This window comes from Bos mutus, chromosome 19 (assembly GCF_027580195.1).
Source record: "Bos mutus isolate GX-2022 chromosome 19, NWIPB_WYAK_1.1, whole genome shotgun sequence".
Classification (NCBI taxonomy): domain Eukaryota; kingdom Metazoa; phylum Chordata; class Mammalia; order Artiodactyla; family Bovidae; genus Bos; species Bos mutus.
This window is the reverse complement of record NC_091635.1, coordinates 49,568,846-49,586,267: the sequence shown is the minus strand read 5'-3', so window position 1 is coordinate 49,586,267 and position 17,422 is coordinate 49,568,846. Positions and strand designations below refer to the sequence as shown.

General features: G+C 48.9%; 1 protein-coding gene across 1 annotated transcript; it reads right to left on the bottom strand.

The window, feature by feature from the left end:
- Nucleotides 1-3,732: 3,732 nt before the first annotated feature.
- Nucleotides 3,733-14,360, bottom strand: CHCT1 (CHD1 helical C-terminal domain containing 1). The gene is made up of 6 exons (XM_005892309.2): nt 14,310-14,360; nt 12,076-12,177; nt 11,655-11,830; nt 9,923-10,022; nt 6,707-6,902; nt 3,733-3,812 (listed from the first exon to the last, which is right to left on the bottom strand). Exons 1-6 carry the CDS (start codon nt 14,358-14,360, stop codon nt 3,733-3,735), a joined length of 705 nt encoding a protein of 234 aa, XP_005892371.1.
- Nucleotides 14,361-17,422: the final 3,062 nt, after the last annotated feature.

Below are 17,422 nucleotides of genomic sequence, written 5' to 3'. Positions count from 1 at the left end.
TGTGTGTTAAGTGCCTCCTGTGTGCCGGGCCTGTTGTCCTGGGATACAGCAGTGAGCAAAACAGACAAAAAGCTCTGTCTTTGTGGAACTTCTATTTTAATGGGAGGAGAACATCAATAAACAAGAAATATAATCATTAACTAAATTATGTAATATTTGAGAGGTATTAGTACTTTAGGAAAATAAAAACAGTAAAGGATATTTGGGGTGCAGAGGTTGTTGGACTTTAAAATAGGGGATTACGGTAGGCTACCCTAAGGAGGTGATACTTGAACAAAGATTTCAAGGGAAAGAAGAAATGACCAAGTGGATATTTTGGTAAAGAACATTCCAGACAGGGGCCTTCCCTGGCAGTCCAGTGGTTGAGACTTTATGCTCCCAGTGCCGGGGGCATGGGTCCCATCCCCTGTCTGATCTGGGAACCAAGATATCCACATGCCTAAAGGTGCGGCATGTGGAATAAATAAATAAGTGGCTATTTTTTAATAAAGGAATGTTCCAGACAGAGGAAATAGCCAGTGAAAAGGACCTGAAACAGGAGTATACTTTAAATCTTTTTTATTTATTTGGCTGAGGCAGGAGTATACTTTAAATTATTTTATCTTATTTTTATTTGGCTATGCCAGGCCTTAGTTGGAGCACACGAGATTTTTGGTTGCAGCATCTGGGATCCAGTTCCCTGACCAGAGATCAAACCAGAGATGGGCCCCCTGTGCTGGAATCATGAAGTCTTAGCCACTGGACCACGAGAGAAGTCCCCAGCAGTATGCTTGACTGGTATGAGAAAGCAAGGGTGAGGGCAAAGAGGTCCCAGAATGGACAGGGATAGATCATATAGGGCTTTGCCAGTACTCTTGCCTGGAAAATCCCATGGATGGAGGAGCCTGGTGGGCTGCAGTCCATGGGGTCGCTAAGAGTCGGACACGACTGAGCGACTTCACTTTCACTTTTCACTTTCCTGCATTGGAGAAGGAAATGGCAACCCACTCCAGTGTTCTTGCCTGGAGAATCCCAGGGACGGGGGAGCCTGGTGGGCTGCCGTCTATGGGGTCGCACAGAATCGGACACGACTGAAGTGACTTAGCAGCAGCAGCAGCAGCAGCAAGCTCTTGCAAAAACTTTGGCTTTTAATCTGCAGGAGATAAAGAGCTGTTGGAGGGTTTTGTTTGTTTGTTGGAGGGTTTGTATATGTTTGTTTGTTATTTTTAGAGCAGTTTTAGGTTCACAGAAAAACTGAGCAGATGGTGCAGAGATTTCCTGCATACTGCTCTCCTCCACATGCACGGCCTCCCCCGTCACCCACACCCTCCACCAGAGCGGTTATTGATTACAACTGATGGACTTACATCGATAGAGAATTATCACCCAGAGTCCACAGTTTACATTAGGGTTGCTCTTGGTGTCACACATCCTATGGGTCTGGGCCAATGTATGATGGCATGTATCCAGCACTCTGGTATCACACAGGGTATGTTCACTGCTCTAAAAATCCTCTGTGCTATTGGAGTATTTTGAGCAGAGCAATGTCTTGTGATCTGTCTTTTTAGAATTCTGAGACCTACTGAATTTAAGGAAAGAGTTAGGAGGCCTCCCCTACCCTCCCAAAAAAGGGACTTCCCTGGTGGTCCAGTGGTTAAGACTCCACCTTCCAATGCAGCGTATGTGGGTTCAATCCCTGGTCAGGCAACTAAGGTCCCACACGCCTCAAGGCAATTAAGCCCACCTGCCACAACTAAGACCTGATGCAGCAAAAAAAAAAAAAAAAAAGCCTCCAAATCCAAGCTCACCTCTTGCACATTTTACCTGCAGGCTTCCCGATTGTACTCGAGGCTGGTAGGAATCTCCCACACTGGCTCCTGGTCTCCGGCTCTTTGCATAGGAGAAGGCTGTAGAGTTCCAGAATTCCTGTAGGGGGCAGTGTTGCCTCACACACACAGAGGTCACTTCCTTATTTTGGTCTCTTCCCTAAACACCCAGCTTTTCCCCTGCGACCTTGTCAGTGACATTGCTTGGGAGAAAAGTGGAGAGCCCCCAGTTGTCTGAGACACCCTCCGACCTGCTGCTCTTCTCTCACAAACCCTCCCTGCTTTGTCAGGACTGGTGGGGACCACCCAATGAGGCTGACCCCGGCCCCTGCCTTAACGTCTCTCATCTCACCTCTGGGAGGCAGTGGGTGGGGGTGGGAGGACCAGAGAGATGGGGTGGCTGCCTCCCTCCCCACTGGTGCGTTCCTGTCCTTGGCCTTCAGGTCTAGACTGATGTTCATTTTACCATTTAAAACCTTGGATAATATTTACTCCTGAATACAAATCGAAGGAGGAGAGGAAAAAGGGTCACACACATTTATTCTGGTTCCCCACCCCCACCCCACCCTCCACCCTTCATGGGCGCCAGATGCTCTGCCTGGAGCGTGGCCAGTTTTTTCAAACTGTTGTTATTTCTAATGTGAAATGTACCGAGTTAATATTGGCAACTGACTTTTTAAAAGAAGTTCTACTTTAGTCATTCAAAATGCCCTAGAGAAGTGCTGCTGCTGCTGCTAAGTCGCTTCAGCCGTGTCCGACTCTGTGTGACCCCATAGACGGCAGCCCACCAGGCTCCCCCGTCCCTGGAATTCTCCAGGCAAGAACACTGGAGTGGGTTGCCATTTCCTTCTCCAATGCAGGAAAGTGAAAAGTGAAAGTGAAGTCGCTCAGTCGAGTCCGACTCCTAGCAACCCCATGGACTGCAGCCCACCAGGCTCCTCCGTCCATGGGATTTTCCAGGCAAGAGTACTGGAGTGAGGCGCCATTGCCTTCTCCGGAGAAATGCAGCTGCCTTTAAAAAAAAAAATTGTTTTGTGGCTGAGCCAGGTCTTGGATGTGGCATGCAGAATCTTTAGTGGCAGCATGTGAGCTCTTAGTTATGGCATGTGGGATCTTGTTCCCCAACCAAGGGTCCAACCTGGGCCCCCTGCATTGGGAGCATGGAATCTTAGCCACTGGACAGCCAGGTAAGTCCCTTGGGACGATTAATATAGTTCCTTCTTTGGTCTCCTGACTCTACCCTCTCTCACTTCCTCGTACTTTGCTGATACCCACGTCACATCAACTCCTTCCCCTGCCTGGCATCTCCCTTGTCACTGTCCCCTCTAAGTTCCCACAGGATCAAGGGCAGACGATTTAAGAAGGGACCAGGCTTGTCACCCTCCGACCGACTCCTGGCCCACTCCCCTCCCACCTGTGCTCTCTCCTGGCAGACACATATCAGGCCTCTGTCACCTCCCTTAAGGCCCTCCCCAGACACCGGCATTACCCTGTTATAACGTCTACATGTGTGTGTGTTTCCCCCAGACTGTGACGGTCCTTGACACAGAAACTGCCTCTTACTCACCTGTGTATATGGAGGCCATTTGCTGTTCAGAAAGTGGCTGGCAAATATTTATTTTTAATAAAAAAAAAAAAGAATGAGACCTCCCCTGCTCTCTGCAACTAGAGAGAGCCCGCAGAGAGCAGTGAAGCCCCAGTGCAACCAAATAAATGACTTTTAAAAAATGAACGACGATGATTAGCCAAGTTGAACTGTCTAAAGGATGTTTATTTTCTTGTCCCATTTATACACAATTAAGACTGAGCATCCTTTTGATAAAGACAGCTTCTTCTTCCCCCTCACTGGTCCCTCATATCCCCCTCCCCTCAAGTGCAAGTGCTCTAGGATCCAGGGCAAGCTGGCCCTCAGCCCCAGCTGGGTCTTCTATAGACAGGTCTCTGGAGTGTCTGGGGCTTCCTTAATCCTCCTTCTCTTGAGTTTCGGCTCTTGAGAAAGCTTAGAACCTGAAAAAGAGGAAGGTCGGAGACAGTGACATCACAAATAGTAAGAGAATCTCAGCCTGTAACATTTGCCGGCTGTGGTGGGAAGAGCAGCAAAAGCTTACCTTGCTTTCAACCTAAGTCCCTTACCCTTTTCTCACAGAAACCCTGTGGGGTAGGGAGATGGAATCACCCCAGTTTACAGCTGAGGGATTACAGCTGAGGATCTGCAGGCGCAGAGTAAGGAAATGGGCTGCTCAAAGTCTAAGCCAGGGGTACAGTCAGGACAGACCTCCGGCTTCTGTGATTCCTCTCCACTCCTGTCTCCATTCACTCCCCAGTTTCCAGTACTTTGCTGCTGGGTTGTTTGCAAACACCATTGCCATCTTTTTACTTAAGAACTGACTCATGAAAAAAGTAAAGAACTGATTCATGAACACAGTGCCCAAGGAACACCACGAAGGTCCTATTTGGGGGGATGGTGTTGATTTCACTGATCTTTTCTTTTTTAAAAAAGAAATATTTATTTATTTTTGGCTGTGTCGCTTCGTTGCAGCTTGTGGGATCTTGGTTGCCCTCTGTGGGTGTGAGAGTTTAGTTGCCCAGAGGCATGTGAAATCTTAGTTCCCCAACCAGGGATCTAACTTGCAGCCCCTGCGTTGGAAGGTGGATTCTTAACCACTGGACTGTCAGGGGAGTCCCCGCACAGGTCACTTTTAATTTCATGATAGACACAGTGATTCACCTGGTCGTGGTGGCCCCACCTGGTAGTATGCGTTTTCTCATGTAACACAGTAGGAAGAATAGCACCTCGTCTGAAATGTATGCCCGTCAGAAATGTTTTTAACACGAATCCATGGGACCCTTGACCTACAATCCTGCTCCGAGAGAAACAAGCTTCAAAGATGCCAAATGGAAGCAACAAGAAAAGAGCAGGAGGTGGAACAGTCTGCAGAACAGTAGCCTGATCTCTTCAACATGTCGGGGTGGAAGAAAAGGGAGACTCAGGTTAAGAGAGACTTTTCCCTGGTGGCTCAGACGGTAAAGCGTCTGTCTACAATGCGGGAGACCTCGGTTTGATCCCTGGGTCAGGAAGATCCTCTGGAGAAGGAAATGGCAACCCACTCCAGTATTCTTGCCTGGAAAATCCCATGGACGGAGGAGCCTGGTAGGCTACGGTCCGTGGGGTCGCAAAGAGTCGGACACGACTGAGTGACTTCACCTCACCTAAGAGACATAACCAGGTGAAATGCATGGTTTGGGAAATTAAGTGCAAAAGGGATCTGACTATTGGGAAAATTTGAAAATGGAGTATTTAATTCAATGGAGATGTTGACATGGAAGGTTTCTCTAATTATCTGAAAAAAGCAAGTTCAAGTCAAAACCACGCATTCAGCATGGTCTCATTTTGGTTTAATACAGGTGTTTATATACATGAAAAGCATCTGGAAAGTGGTGGACAATGTGATGTTTATATTTTCTTATTTTTTGTTAATCTGTATTATCTAATTTTCTAGGGTATGCTTGTGTTTGTAATCAAATGTTATTTTAAGAATTATAATTCAGGGGCATCCCTGGTGGCCCAGTGGCTAGGACTGTGCACTCCCAGTGGCGGAGGCCAGGGTTCCATCCCCGGTCAGGGAACTAGATTCCACTTGCAGCTCACATGCCTCTACAGAGTTCGCATGCTGTAACTAAAGGTCCCGCATGCTGCAACAAAGACTGAGGGTCCCGAGTGCCGAAACCAAGACCCAAATAAAGAAGCAGTTTTTTAAAAAACACTTTACCCCGCTCTAAAAAAAATAAATAAATAAAATAAATAAATAAATAATAAAAAACACTTTAAAAAAAGAAGCACAATTTCAAGCCCAACTTAACACGCCATGTGCAGCTTTTCCTTGTTCCCTGCCACTCTATCCCTCTCCCTCCATCCTTCACCTCTAAGCGCAGCCTGTGTGCTCACTGTCTCACCTCCACACAGACCTCCATTCCACCTCTTTGTCTCCCTCGTCTCTCTCCTTTTTCCTTTCTCTAAAGCCTGTCCCAAACCTACCTCCTTCCAAACCTCCGGACCTACCCTTTGCCCTATGACCTGAGATTGATCATTAGTGAAAGGCGGATGGTCATGCCCAGCTCTTCTGGGTGCTGCAGGGGTGGGTGAAATTAAGAGACACGATGCACCTGGTAAGGGAGATGCTGGCTCCGAAGCCTGAACCACACTTTCCTCATCTGATTCATGGACTGCCTGATCCAAATCATCTTAATGATACCGACTGCCCTTCATTCCATGGTATGTTTCACTTCCTCAATCTAAGCAGTAGGCGCCAGGGCCACGGGCCCCACAGAGCTCAGGCACGAATCTGGGTTCAGGGCCTCCTTCCTGGGGGAGTGACCCCTTCCTTCCACCCACGGCCCACCCAACACCAAGAGGGCACAGCCTGCTGCTCGGCCACTTCCCGGGAGTCTCTGCTCTTGGCCACTAGAAATGGCTCTGCTTCTGATCGTATGGGAGCATGCCTTTGTTTACCTGTTAGCTGGAAAAGGCACATTTCCCGAGACCTCTAGGGGGAAACTGAGATGGAACAGGAAGGAAACACACCTAAATATGATTATTAGTCCTGCCTGTGGGTCATGGGTGACTTTTCTGTTTTATCCTATCTGGCAAATCCCAGGGAGAGAGGCGCCTGGCAGGCGACAGTCTATGGGGTCAGACACGACTGAGCGTGCATGCACAAACATTTCAAATTTCCTACAGTGAGATGACCTAAGAGAGGAGGAAAAAAAGAGAAAAGAAAAAGTGGAGAAGGGGAAGGAAAATGGACAAAGAGAAATGCAGGGCAGAAGAGAAGATGGGATGGCTGGAAGAGGACCAGGTCAGGCGCTTCCGGGGGGCAGACGGGCCACTCCTCCGGGCATACCTCTCCTGCGGGGGCCCCTGGCTCTCAGCTCCTTCAGCAGGCGGGCTGGGTGGCCCGGGGCCTGCAGCTTGGACAGCCTCTCCTTCATGCCATTGAGGTGGCTGCGGAGCCCCCAGGCAGTGCAGAGCTTGGGCAGACTGTCCTCCTGGTCAGCCAGCAAGGAGCTCTCCGGGGCGTTCAAGGGGCAGAAGGCCATCTGCAAAGGGACCAGAGTGTTGAGGAGGAGAGAGGGGCCGCCTGCCAGAGCCCGAGCCCTGCCCGTGTTAGGAAGCTGCTGCGGCCAGGCTGCACCTCACGCTTGGGCAGCCAGGATGGAGTGAGGACCACAGATGTTGGGGGGCAGAGGGGGGATCATGGGGATCTTGAGGTCAGGCTGCCAACTCTGTCTTCTTGGGTGGTTCTTTCCTTTGCAGTATCTCCTCCCTCTGGTTTTTGAGCATATTATGTGTTTGTAATGAAACAATGGGACTTAAAAAAAATATTTATCTGGCTGTGCTAGGTGGGGGAGGGCATGGCAACCCACTCCAGTGTTCTTGCCTGGAGAACCCCATCGATGGAGGAGCCTGGCGGACTGCAGTCCATGGGGTCGCAAAGAATCAGACACGAACGACTGAAGCAACTAGGCATGCGTGGCTGTGCTGGGTTTTAGCTGTAGCATGTGGGATCTTTAGCTGTGGCATGAGAACTCTTAGTTGCTGCATGTGGGATGTAATTCCCTGACCAGGGATTGAACCCGGCTCCCCTGCACTGGGCAGAGTCTTAGCCACTGGACCCCCAGGGAAATCCTGGTGCTTATTTTTTAAAGTCCTTTGCAAAATTAAAATCGAGAGCCTGGAAACATCTTTTGAAAGTTCCTTGGCTGCTGAAATCTAGGAATGACTAAAATGGCAGCTCCTCAAATTCTTAGAAGGAATCACTGAATCTATCCCCATATTCATGTTCAGAGAATGAAACAAAGACCCACAGAGAAAGTGAAAGTCACATCCAACTCTTTGTGACCCCATAGACCATACAGTCCATGGAATTCTCCAGGTCAGAATACTGGTGTGAGTAGCCTTTCTCTTCTCCAGGGATCTTCCCAACCCAGAGATTGAACCCAGGTCTCCTGCATTGTAGGCAGTTCTTTCCCAGCTGAGCCACAAGGGAAGCCCAAGAATACTGGATCGGGTAGCCTATCCCTTCTCCAGGGGATCTTCCTGACCCAGGAATTGAACTGGGGTCTCCTCCACTGCAGGAGGATTCTTTACCAACTGAGGATGCCATTATAGCTGCCCAGCTGGAGCAATGGGCAGGATAAGGTCAGAGCAGGGCTCTCCTTTGAATGAGATTATGTTTGAACCCAGCTCTGTCCTTCCCATTTGCTACGTGGTCTGGATCAAGTTCCTTCACCTCCCTAGATCTGGCACCCTCATTTATACACTGTGGATAACAATTCTAATTACCACCTAGGGTTGCTTTTGAAGAATGACATGAAGGAACATAAAGTTTCCTAGTACATAAACACTGTTCCCTGTAATTATTCTTTTGGACAGTGCTTCTCAAAGGGTGCTCTGTGAAATATTCTAACCTCACAGACCGCCTGAAAAGTGGGATCCACTCAGAGTGCAGGAGAGAAATCAATGGATTCTAATGTAACCTAGTGTGAAAAGTTCATTGATAACAAATCTGAAAAGGCTACATACTGTATGATTCCAACTATACCTTCCAATTATACAGTCCAGAAAAGGAAAAACTATGGAGACAGTAAAAAGATCAGTGGTTGCCAAGGGCCTTGAGGGGAGAAGGGGGGGATGAATGGGCAGAGCACTGGGGATTTTTAGGGCAATGAAACTTCCTTTGTCCACTGTAATGGTGGATACATGTTACTGTATATTTGTCAAAACCTACAGAATGTACAAAACAAGGAATGCACCTTAATGTAAACCATGGACATTAACAGTGTATCCATATTGGCTCATCAAAGATACAAATGTACCTCTCCAATGCACCAGGGAAGCCCCAATAAGGAAAACAGGAAAGGGTAAATATGGGAACTCTGTGCTTTACCCCCAATTATTCTATAAACCTAAAACTGCTTTTTTAAAAAAAGTCTATTTTAAAACATTCATTGAAGGAATTCCCTGATGGTCCAGTGGTTAGGACTCTGCACTTGCTCTGCAGGAAGCATGGGTTCAGTCCTGGTCAGGGAACTAAGATCCTGCTGTGTGATGTGGTATAAAATGAAAACAAACAGCCTAATAAACAAACATCTGTTGATACGGTTTCAGATTCAACACTGCAGTTAAGTAACTGCCACTTGCTGAGTTTTGGTGTCAAAAAATATTCACCTTTATCTGAAAATGCTAATAAAATACTCCTCTCCTTTCTATTAATAATTATATATATATATATATATCAGTAGGAGGCTGGATTTTCTTATGTACCAAATCATTATATCGTAAGAGACTGAGCAAAAGCAGATATGAGAAGCCAAGTGTCTTCTATTAAGCCAGACACTAAAGAGATCTGCAAAAATAGAAAGCAATGTCACAGGTTTGATTCATGGATCGGGAAGATCCCCTGGAGAAGGCAATGGCAACCCACTCCAGCATTCCTTCCTGGGAAATCCCATGGACCAAGGAGTCTGTCAGGCTACAGTCCATGGGGTTGCAAAGAGTCAGATGCAACTTAGCAACTAAGCACCATAAAAATTAAGAGGGGAGAAGTGATCTGAGACTAAGATGTTTGAGAATCACTGTTTTGGGACAAAGCCTACCCGGGATATTTATCCTCTGGCTTTTGCAATGGTCTCCATAGCCTCCCCCAAGCTGGCTATGCCTCTCTGCCTGGCCTGGGTCGTCCCCACCCACGGCTCCTCAGAAAGGTCCCCGCTCCTGCTCAGGGTGTGGCGGTGGAGGGTGAAGCTGAGTCTCTGGCCTCCTGAGCCCACTCTGTGCCCACCCTGAAGCCAGTGGAGTTTTCCTCAGGCAATGAGCATGGGAAGGACTAAAGAGTACTTGTTCTATCACAGGGCTCTTCAGGAAATTTCCCGCCAGTCCAGTGTTGAGGATTCTGCACTTTCACTCCTGGGGGCCCAGATTCCATCCCTGGTCAGCTAACTAAGATCCCTCATGCCACATGCTGTGGCAAAAAAAACACAGCCCTTCAGGCTCAGATCTCCCCCTATAATTCAAGAACACGCCACCCAGCCCTCTGCCGGCCAGGGAGGAGCCTCACCAGGAACTTGGTGGTCTGGTTGTTCTTGGTATACTTGTAGAGTTTGCGAAGCTGCTTCGCCTCCAACTCTGAGAAGAGGGAGACAAACCGCCAGAGCATCCTGCAAGGGAGGGGAACCGAGGCTGAGGGGGCGGGGCCGAGGCCGAAGGAGGCGGGACCGAGGCTGAGCGGGGAGGAGCCCAGCCCCTCTCCCCCTCACACCTGCCTTACGGCCAGGACCACCCGTCCTGGACCACCCCTGCACCCTGAATTTTTGGTTGGGCGCTTGGAGGGCAGGATTCTCCAGGCCTTGAATCCCCTGTATTTGGTGATGAGCCCCCACAGCACGCAGCAGTTATTCTATCAGAGTTCTTTCCCCCACTCCTCCCACCCCGATTCAAAATAGGGAAAGGAGTATGTCAAGCCTGTATATTGTCACCCTGCTTATTTAACTTCTATTCAGAGTACATCATTAGGAACGCTGGGCTGGAGGAAGCACAAGCTGGAATCAAGATTGCCGGGAGAAATATCAATAACCTCAGATATGCAGATGACACCACTCTTATGGCAGAAAGCCAAGAACTAAAGAGCCTTTTGATGAAAGTGAAAGAGGAGAGTGAAAAACTTGGCTTAAAGCTCAACATTCAGAAAACTAAGATCTTGGCATCCAGTCCCATCCCTTCATGGCAAATAGATGGGGAAACAGTGGGAACAGTGTCAGACTTTATTTTTGGGGGCTCCAAAATCACTGTTTGGGCTTCCCTGGTGGCTCAGATAGTAAAGAATCTGCCTGCAATGCAGGAGACCTGGGTTCGATCCCTGGGTTGGAAGATCCCCTGGAGGAGGGAATGGCAATCCACTCCAGTATTCTTGGCTGGAAAATCCCATGGACAGAGGAGCCTGGAGGGCTACAGCCAATGGGTCACATAGAGTCAGACATGACTGAGCAACTAACACCTTCAAAATCACTGTGGACGGTGACTGCAGCCATGAAATTAAAAGACGCTTACTCCTTGGAAGGAAAGTTATGACCAACCTAGACAGCATATTCAAAAGCAGAGACATTACTTTGCCAACAAAGGTCCGTCTAGTCAAGGCTATGATTTTTCCAGTGGTCATGTATGGATGTGACAGTTGGACCATAAAGAAAGCTGAGAGCTGAAGAATTGATGCTTTTGAACTATGGTGTTGGAGAAGACTCTTGAGAGTCCCTTGGACTGCAAGGAGATCCAACCAGTCCATCCTAAAGGACATCAGTCCTGAATATTTATTGGAAGGACTGATGCTGAAGCTGAAACTCCAATACTTTGGCCACCTCATGCAAAGAGTTGGCTCTTTTGAAAAGACCCTGATGCTGGGAAAGATTGAAGGTGGGAGGAGAAGGGGATGACAGAGGATGAGATGGTTTGATGGCATCAGTGACTCAACGTACATGAGTCTGAGTAAATTCCAGGAGTTGGTGATGGACAGGGAGGCCTGGCGTGCTGCTGTCCATGGGTCGACAAGAGACCACTGAGCAACCGAACTGAACTGAACTCGTCCCCGGGTGAGGAGAGTCCTTTATCCATTCAGTGCTGCCCTGAGTCACTAGAGGGTGCTGTTCTCTCCACCCCTCTTCACCACACTCACTCCAGGATCCTGACCCTTCCACACTAAGATGAAGGACTAGGAGATTTTCACTAAGGAGCGACCTCGATTCTGGAGGGAGAGGCCCAGGAGAGAGGGCCATGGTCAGGGTAGGGAGGTGTCCTACTTCTTCCAGTGCTTGATTTCCCAGGCTCGGCAGTAGTGCTGCACAAAGGTGTTGATGTGGTCCCCTAGGACCACCAGGCTCTGCTTCATGTACTTCAGTTTTTTCTTCTGGGGAAGGTCCTTTGGCAGGTGCAGCTTACGCAGGAACTTCTTCAGTGGCCTTAGATATTCTTTACACTGAGGAGGCAACAGGGGAAGTGAGGGGCCATAGGAGAAAGAAGAGAAAGTTGGACACCCCACATAGCCCGCAGGTGGCCCAGCTGCAGCCCTTCCGACCCAGTGTTATGTGAGAAGGCCACTTCCTTCCCAAGAGGGTGTCCAGTGGGGCCATGAACTGTGGATCCGAGGCCTGCCAGCTTCTGACCCAGGTCTCCTGACCTGTAGGGAATAGGGTACGGGTCCCAGGCTGGCCCCTTACTCACAATTTTGAAGGTGTCCCGGTCGAGGCCCTTGGCATGGCGCACAAGGGAGTCTTTGGCTGGGGTGGTACTGGAGCGCCTCTCTAAGCTGGGTGCATTCGTCCCCTGGAGGAGGCAGGGGCAGCAGTCAGCTGGGGACCTAGAGCTACTGCTCCTGAGAGGCAGTGCTGGGCAATCACTGATCCAGATGCCAGCCAAAGCCCTTCTCCATTTTCCCAGTGACCTCCTCTTTGACCCAGCTCTCGGGCCAGTGAGCCCTGGGAAAAGGAAACCCATCTCTGAGAATTCCTGCTTAGAAAACCAAGAACACCTAATCCATTTCTTTTATAATATTATAGCTCTGTATACTAACTAACTTTGCAAAGCACTTGACAAACATTAACTCTTTTTGTTTTGGATCATAAAGAAAGCTGAGCGCCAAAGAATGGCTGCTTTAGAACTGTGGTGATGGAGAAGACTCTTGAGAGAGTCTCTTGGACTGCAAGGATATCCAACCAGTCCATCCTAAAGGAGATCAGTCCTGAATATTTATTAGAAGGACTCATGCTGAAGCTGAAGCTCCAATAACTTTTTGGCCACCTGATGGGAAGAAATGACTCATTGGAAAAGACTCTGATGCTGGGAAAGATTGAAGGCAGGAGGAGAAGGGGATGACAGAGGATGAGATGGTTGGATGGCATCACTGACTCAATGGACATGAGTTTGGGTAGACTCTGGCAGTTGGTGATGGACAGGGAAGCCTGGTGTGCTGCAGTGCATGGGGTTGCAAAGAGTTGGACACAACTGAGCGACTGAACTGAACTCTTTCTGTGTATGGTTAACTTTTTTTTTTTTTTTTGAGGGGAGGACTGCACTAGGTCTTCACTGTGGCTTGTGGGCTTTCTCTCTAGTTGCAGAGCTTGGGCTCTCTAGTTGCAGTGAGCATGCTTAGTTACTTCACAGCATATGCGATCTTAGTTCCCCAACCAGGGATGGAACCTGGGTCCTCTGCATTGGAGGGTGGATTCTTTTTTTTTTTTAATTTTTAATTTATTTACTTTTTTGACCATAGTGGGTCTTCATTGCTGCATGTAGGCTTTGTTTAGTTGTGGCAAGCAGGAGCCATTCTTTGTTGTGGTATGAAGCCTTCTCCTTGCAATGGCTTCCCCTGTGGAGCATGGCTCTAGGGCTTGCAGGCTTCATAGGCTCAGGGGCTTTGTTGCTCTGAGGCATGTGGGATATTTCTGGACCGAGGATGGAACCTATGTCCCCTGATTTGCAAGGAGGATTCTTAACCACTGGACCATCAAGGAAGTACTAACATTAACTCATTTTATTCTCCCACAGATTCTGTAAGGCTAGAACTCTTTATTTTTGGTTACAGATGAGCAGAGGGTACCTGAGATGCTTAAGTAACTCCTTGGGGGAATGATCATCATTTATTTACTCGCTTATTCAGCAAACACTTATTGAGTTCCTAAGTCCCAGGCCCACTTCTTTGTATCCCTAATCTTTAGCTTCTTGCCAGGCTAACAGGCACTCAGGAAAGTGGCTGACAGTAATGGTGATGATGAGAAGGAACTTTCTGGCAGCAATCTGGGGCAAAAGAAGTTGAAAATGAATCACAGTGAGGTGACTTCAGAATAACACTTGAAGTCAGAGCACAGGATTAGATTGACATGAGGTTTACACCTGCCCTTTAAAAAGCCTCCCAGAAAAGGGAGCGTAGGGACTTCCCTGGTGGCGCAGTGGTTAAGACTCCAAGTTTCCACTGCAGGGGACACAGGTTCAATCCTCGGTCAAGGAACTAAGATTCTGCATGCCTCATGGGGGAGTCAAAACACAAGTGAGCATTAAAGTCCTGCCTGTGTTCAGGGGGCACAGGAAGTTCCAGGACAGGCTCCTCCAGACTCCAGAGGGAACCCTGACTAGTCAACTAGATAAACACTCCATACAAACCACACAGACCATGACACATGTACATACACACACACACACCAGCCTGTGAGTCTTCATAACTGACAATCATCTTGCCAGGAATCCCCACCCCCATTATCTTGCCAGTTATCTATGTCCTGGATAAACATCTGTCTGGATGAGTTAACCTTCTCTTGTTCTTTCAGTCTCTTACGAACTGGTGAACCTCACCATTTTCCCCCCTTCTCTTCTTCCTTGACACTTATCTTCTCTGCCTTCCCAAGCCAGCCCCTGCAGGGCCCTCCTTTCCTTCCCCCCTCACACCCCCAGCCCCACTTCACCTGCTCTAGTGGCTCCTCCCTTTCGTCCGCCTGCCCATCAGAGGCTTCCATCTCAACAGGAGCGCTGATGGGCTTCATAGCGGCACTCCCCGGGTCCCCTCGCCCCCGGTGACTCAGGGAGTGGCACTCGGAACTCCGGGCAAAACCATGGCAACGGCCAACACAGAGCCCAGCGCCCCTCCCCCACGCGGCCCGGGTTCCTCGGGGTGCCCTGGAGCCCGCCCTGCAAGTCAGCAGCTTGGGCCAGGCACACCCGGGATTTTGTCGGGGCACACAGCTGCCCAAGGGGGGCGGGCACCCCCTTCTCCCAAGAGAACTGTCGGGTGCTCTCGATTTTGAACGTGGGTAAGGTTTTAGGAATAATTCTCCTGCCTGCCTACCATTCAAGCCCCCTCGTTTACAGAGTGGGCTACCCTGTGGGCTTCCCCCTAAAGGAGAGCGAGAAGAGGTTTCCTAGCCGTCCTTTTAGGACAGGGGACAATGTGGTAGAGGATGCAGGGAGAACGTAGCATCGTCAAGCTCTCCGGGGATGCATCTTCTCTTCCATCATTCGTAGCCTCCAGGAGGGAGGAAGCCCACTGTTTTGGGTGGTGAGTGGATGGTGGTGGTGTTTTTAGGGAGTATACAAAAATACTAGCCACCAAGTACTACCTCAGTTAACCCTCATACCTCTTCCCCGGGGTAGGTCCCAGGGGTGGTGGTGGTTTAGTCTCTCAGTCGTGTCCGATACTTGTGACCCCACGGACTGTTGTCTGCCAGGTTCCTTGTCCATGGGATTCTCCAGGCAAGAATACTGGAGTGGGTTGCCATTTCCTTCTGCAAGGGATCTTCCTGACCCAGGGATCGAACCCAGGTCTCTTACGTCTCCTGCATTGCAGCTGTATTCTTTACCGACAGTGCCACGAGGGAAGCCCCGGGATCACAACTGGGAAGCCCCAGGTCTCAGTCGTGATCCCATTTCCTGAAACACCAGCCGAGAAGCACAGAATTCCCGTCATTTGCCTTGGGTCCGCCGCCACGAGGGGCAGCGCCGAGGTTCGGGTAGGAGTCCGTCCGGCCTGGCTTTTCCCTCCTGCGTCGCCCTCGGGGGAAGCCAGGCCGCAGGCGTAGAAGGGGCTGGTGGGGTCCGCGCGTCTCTCCAGCCGGCTTGTCCTGGAGGCGCTCCAGGGCGCGGGGCTACGCCGCCCCCTCGTCTCTTACGCGGCCCCTTGCATCCCCCATCAGCTCGCCGTGCGGGTCAGGGAGGTGGTAAGACCTTGCGGCCCCGGTCCCCTCACCTAACCAGCATCTTCTTTGGATCGCTGGACACCCTCTCCTGGCCGGTCCCTTCCTGTTTTCTGGACCCAGGTCCCGTTTTCTCCACTCGGTTTGGTCCTCTCTCTCCCCCGCCTTCGACGGCAGGGGTCAGCGCGCCGTCTGCTGACTTGCTGCCGCACGGTCTTCCCAGGCCTCTCTCTCGTCATCTGGCGGCGGTACCTGCGAGTGACAGGAATATTTAACTAGAGGTTGTAAGCTTTCCGGGTGGCTCAGATGGTCAAGAATCTGCCTGCAATGAGGGAGTCCCAGGCTCGATCCCTGGGTCGGGAAGATCCTCTGGAGAAGGAAATGACACCCCACTCCAATATTCTTTGCCTGGAGCATCCCATGGACAGAGGAGCCTGGTGGGCCACAGTCCATGGGGTTGCAAAGAGTTGGACGCAACTGAGCGACTGCACTTTGACTTTCCTAGAGGACAAGGTGGGTTTGTTTCCAGACTGGAAGGTGTGTTCTCTGAACATTAATTCAAGACTATTTTTCGACTGTTTTAAGAAGGGTAATTATATTGGCAAGAGTGAGGGGAGAGGACCTCTTTGGCACACTTCTACTGGGAGTGGTAATTAGTTTAAAAAAATGTATTACAAAATGTTAAATAGGCATTTGCTTTGACCCATAAATTCTGCAAGTGTAGGCGCTCGGTCATGTCTGACTCTTTGAGACTCCATGGACTGTAGCCTGCCAGGCTCCTCTGTCCATGGAATTCTCTCCAGGCAAGAATACTGGAGTGGATTGTCATTTCCTTCTCCAGGAGATCTTCCCAACCCAGGGGTCAAGCCTGTGTCTCCCGAATTGCAGGCAGATTCTTTCCCAATTCTACTTAGAGGAATTAGCCCTATGGAGAGAAGATGTAGGAGAAGGAAATGGCAACCCAGTCCAGTATTCTTGTGGACAGAGGAGCCTGGAGGGCTGCTGATCATAGGGTCGCACAGGGTCGGACACGATTGAAGCAACTTAGCAGTAGCAGCAGCAGCAGCAGAGAAGATGTAAATGAGGAAAGTTACGGTGGTAACAGTTTGGAAACAGCTGTCACGGATAGGAAAGGGTAAATAAACTGTGGCACATCAATACTTTAAAAAATACTATACTAATATTAAAGTTAAAATCAATTAAAAAATACTTCACTACTAAAATAGTACTGATTATTAAAATACATGTCTGATTCTGTGACTCCATGGACTATAGCCCACCAGCCTCCTCTGTCCATGGAATTCTCCAGGCAAAAATACTGGATCTTCTCCCGGGGATCTTCCCCACCCAGGGATCCAGTGCGAGTCTCCTGCATTGCTGGCAGATTCTTGGCCATGTGAGCCATGAAGGAAGAAGCCCAGTTATTAAGATATGACTGATTTTCACTATACAAATTAAATTTATATGAATAATTTAGATTAAATATGAATTAAATTTTTAAAATTTTAGATTACTACTCTATATTTAATGATGTGGAAAACAAACTAAAACACCACGTATGGTATGATCCCATTTATTTTAAAATGTATTTTATTGGTATATGTATAGTTGATTTACAATGTTGTGCTGATTTTTACTGTACAGCAAAGTGATCAGTTATACATAGATAAACATTCTTTCTCTCATTCTTTTCCATTATGGTTTATCACAGGATATGGAATATAGCTCCCTATTTACCATGCTCTGTGTAATAGTTTGCATCTATTAATCCCAAACCCCTAAGCCACCCTTCCCCCACCACCCCTCTCTGACGGCAACAAGTCTGTTCTGTCTGTGAGTCTATTCCTGTTTCGTAGATAAGTTCCTTTGTGTCATATTTTATTATTTAT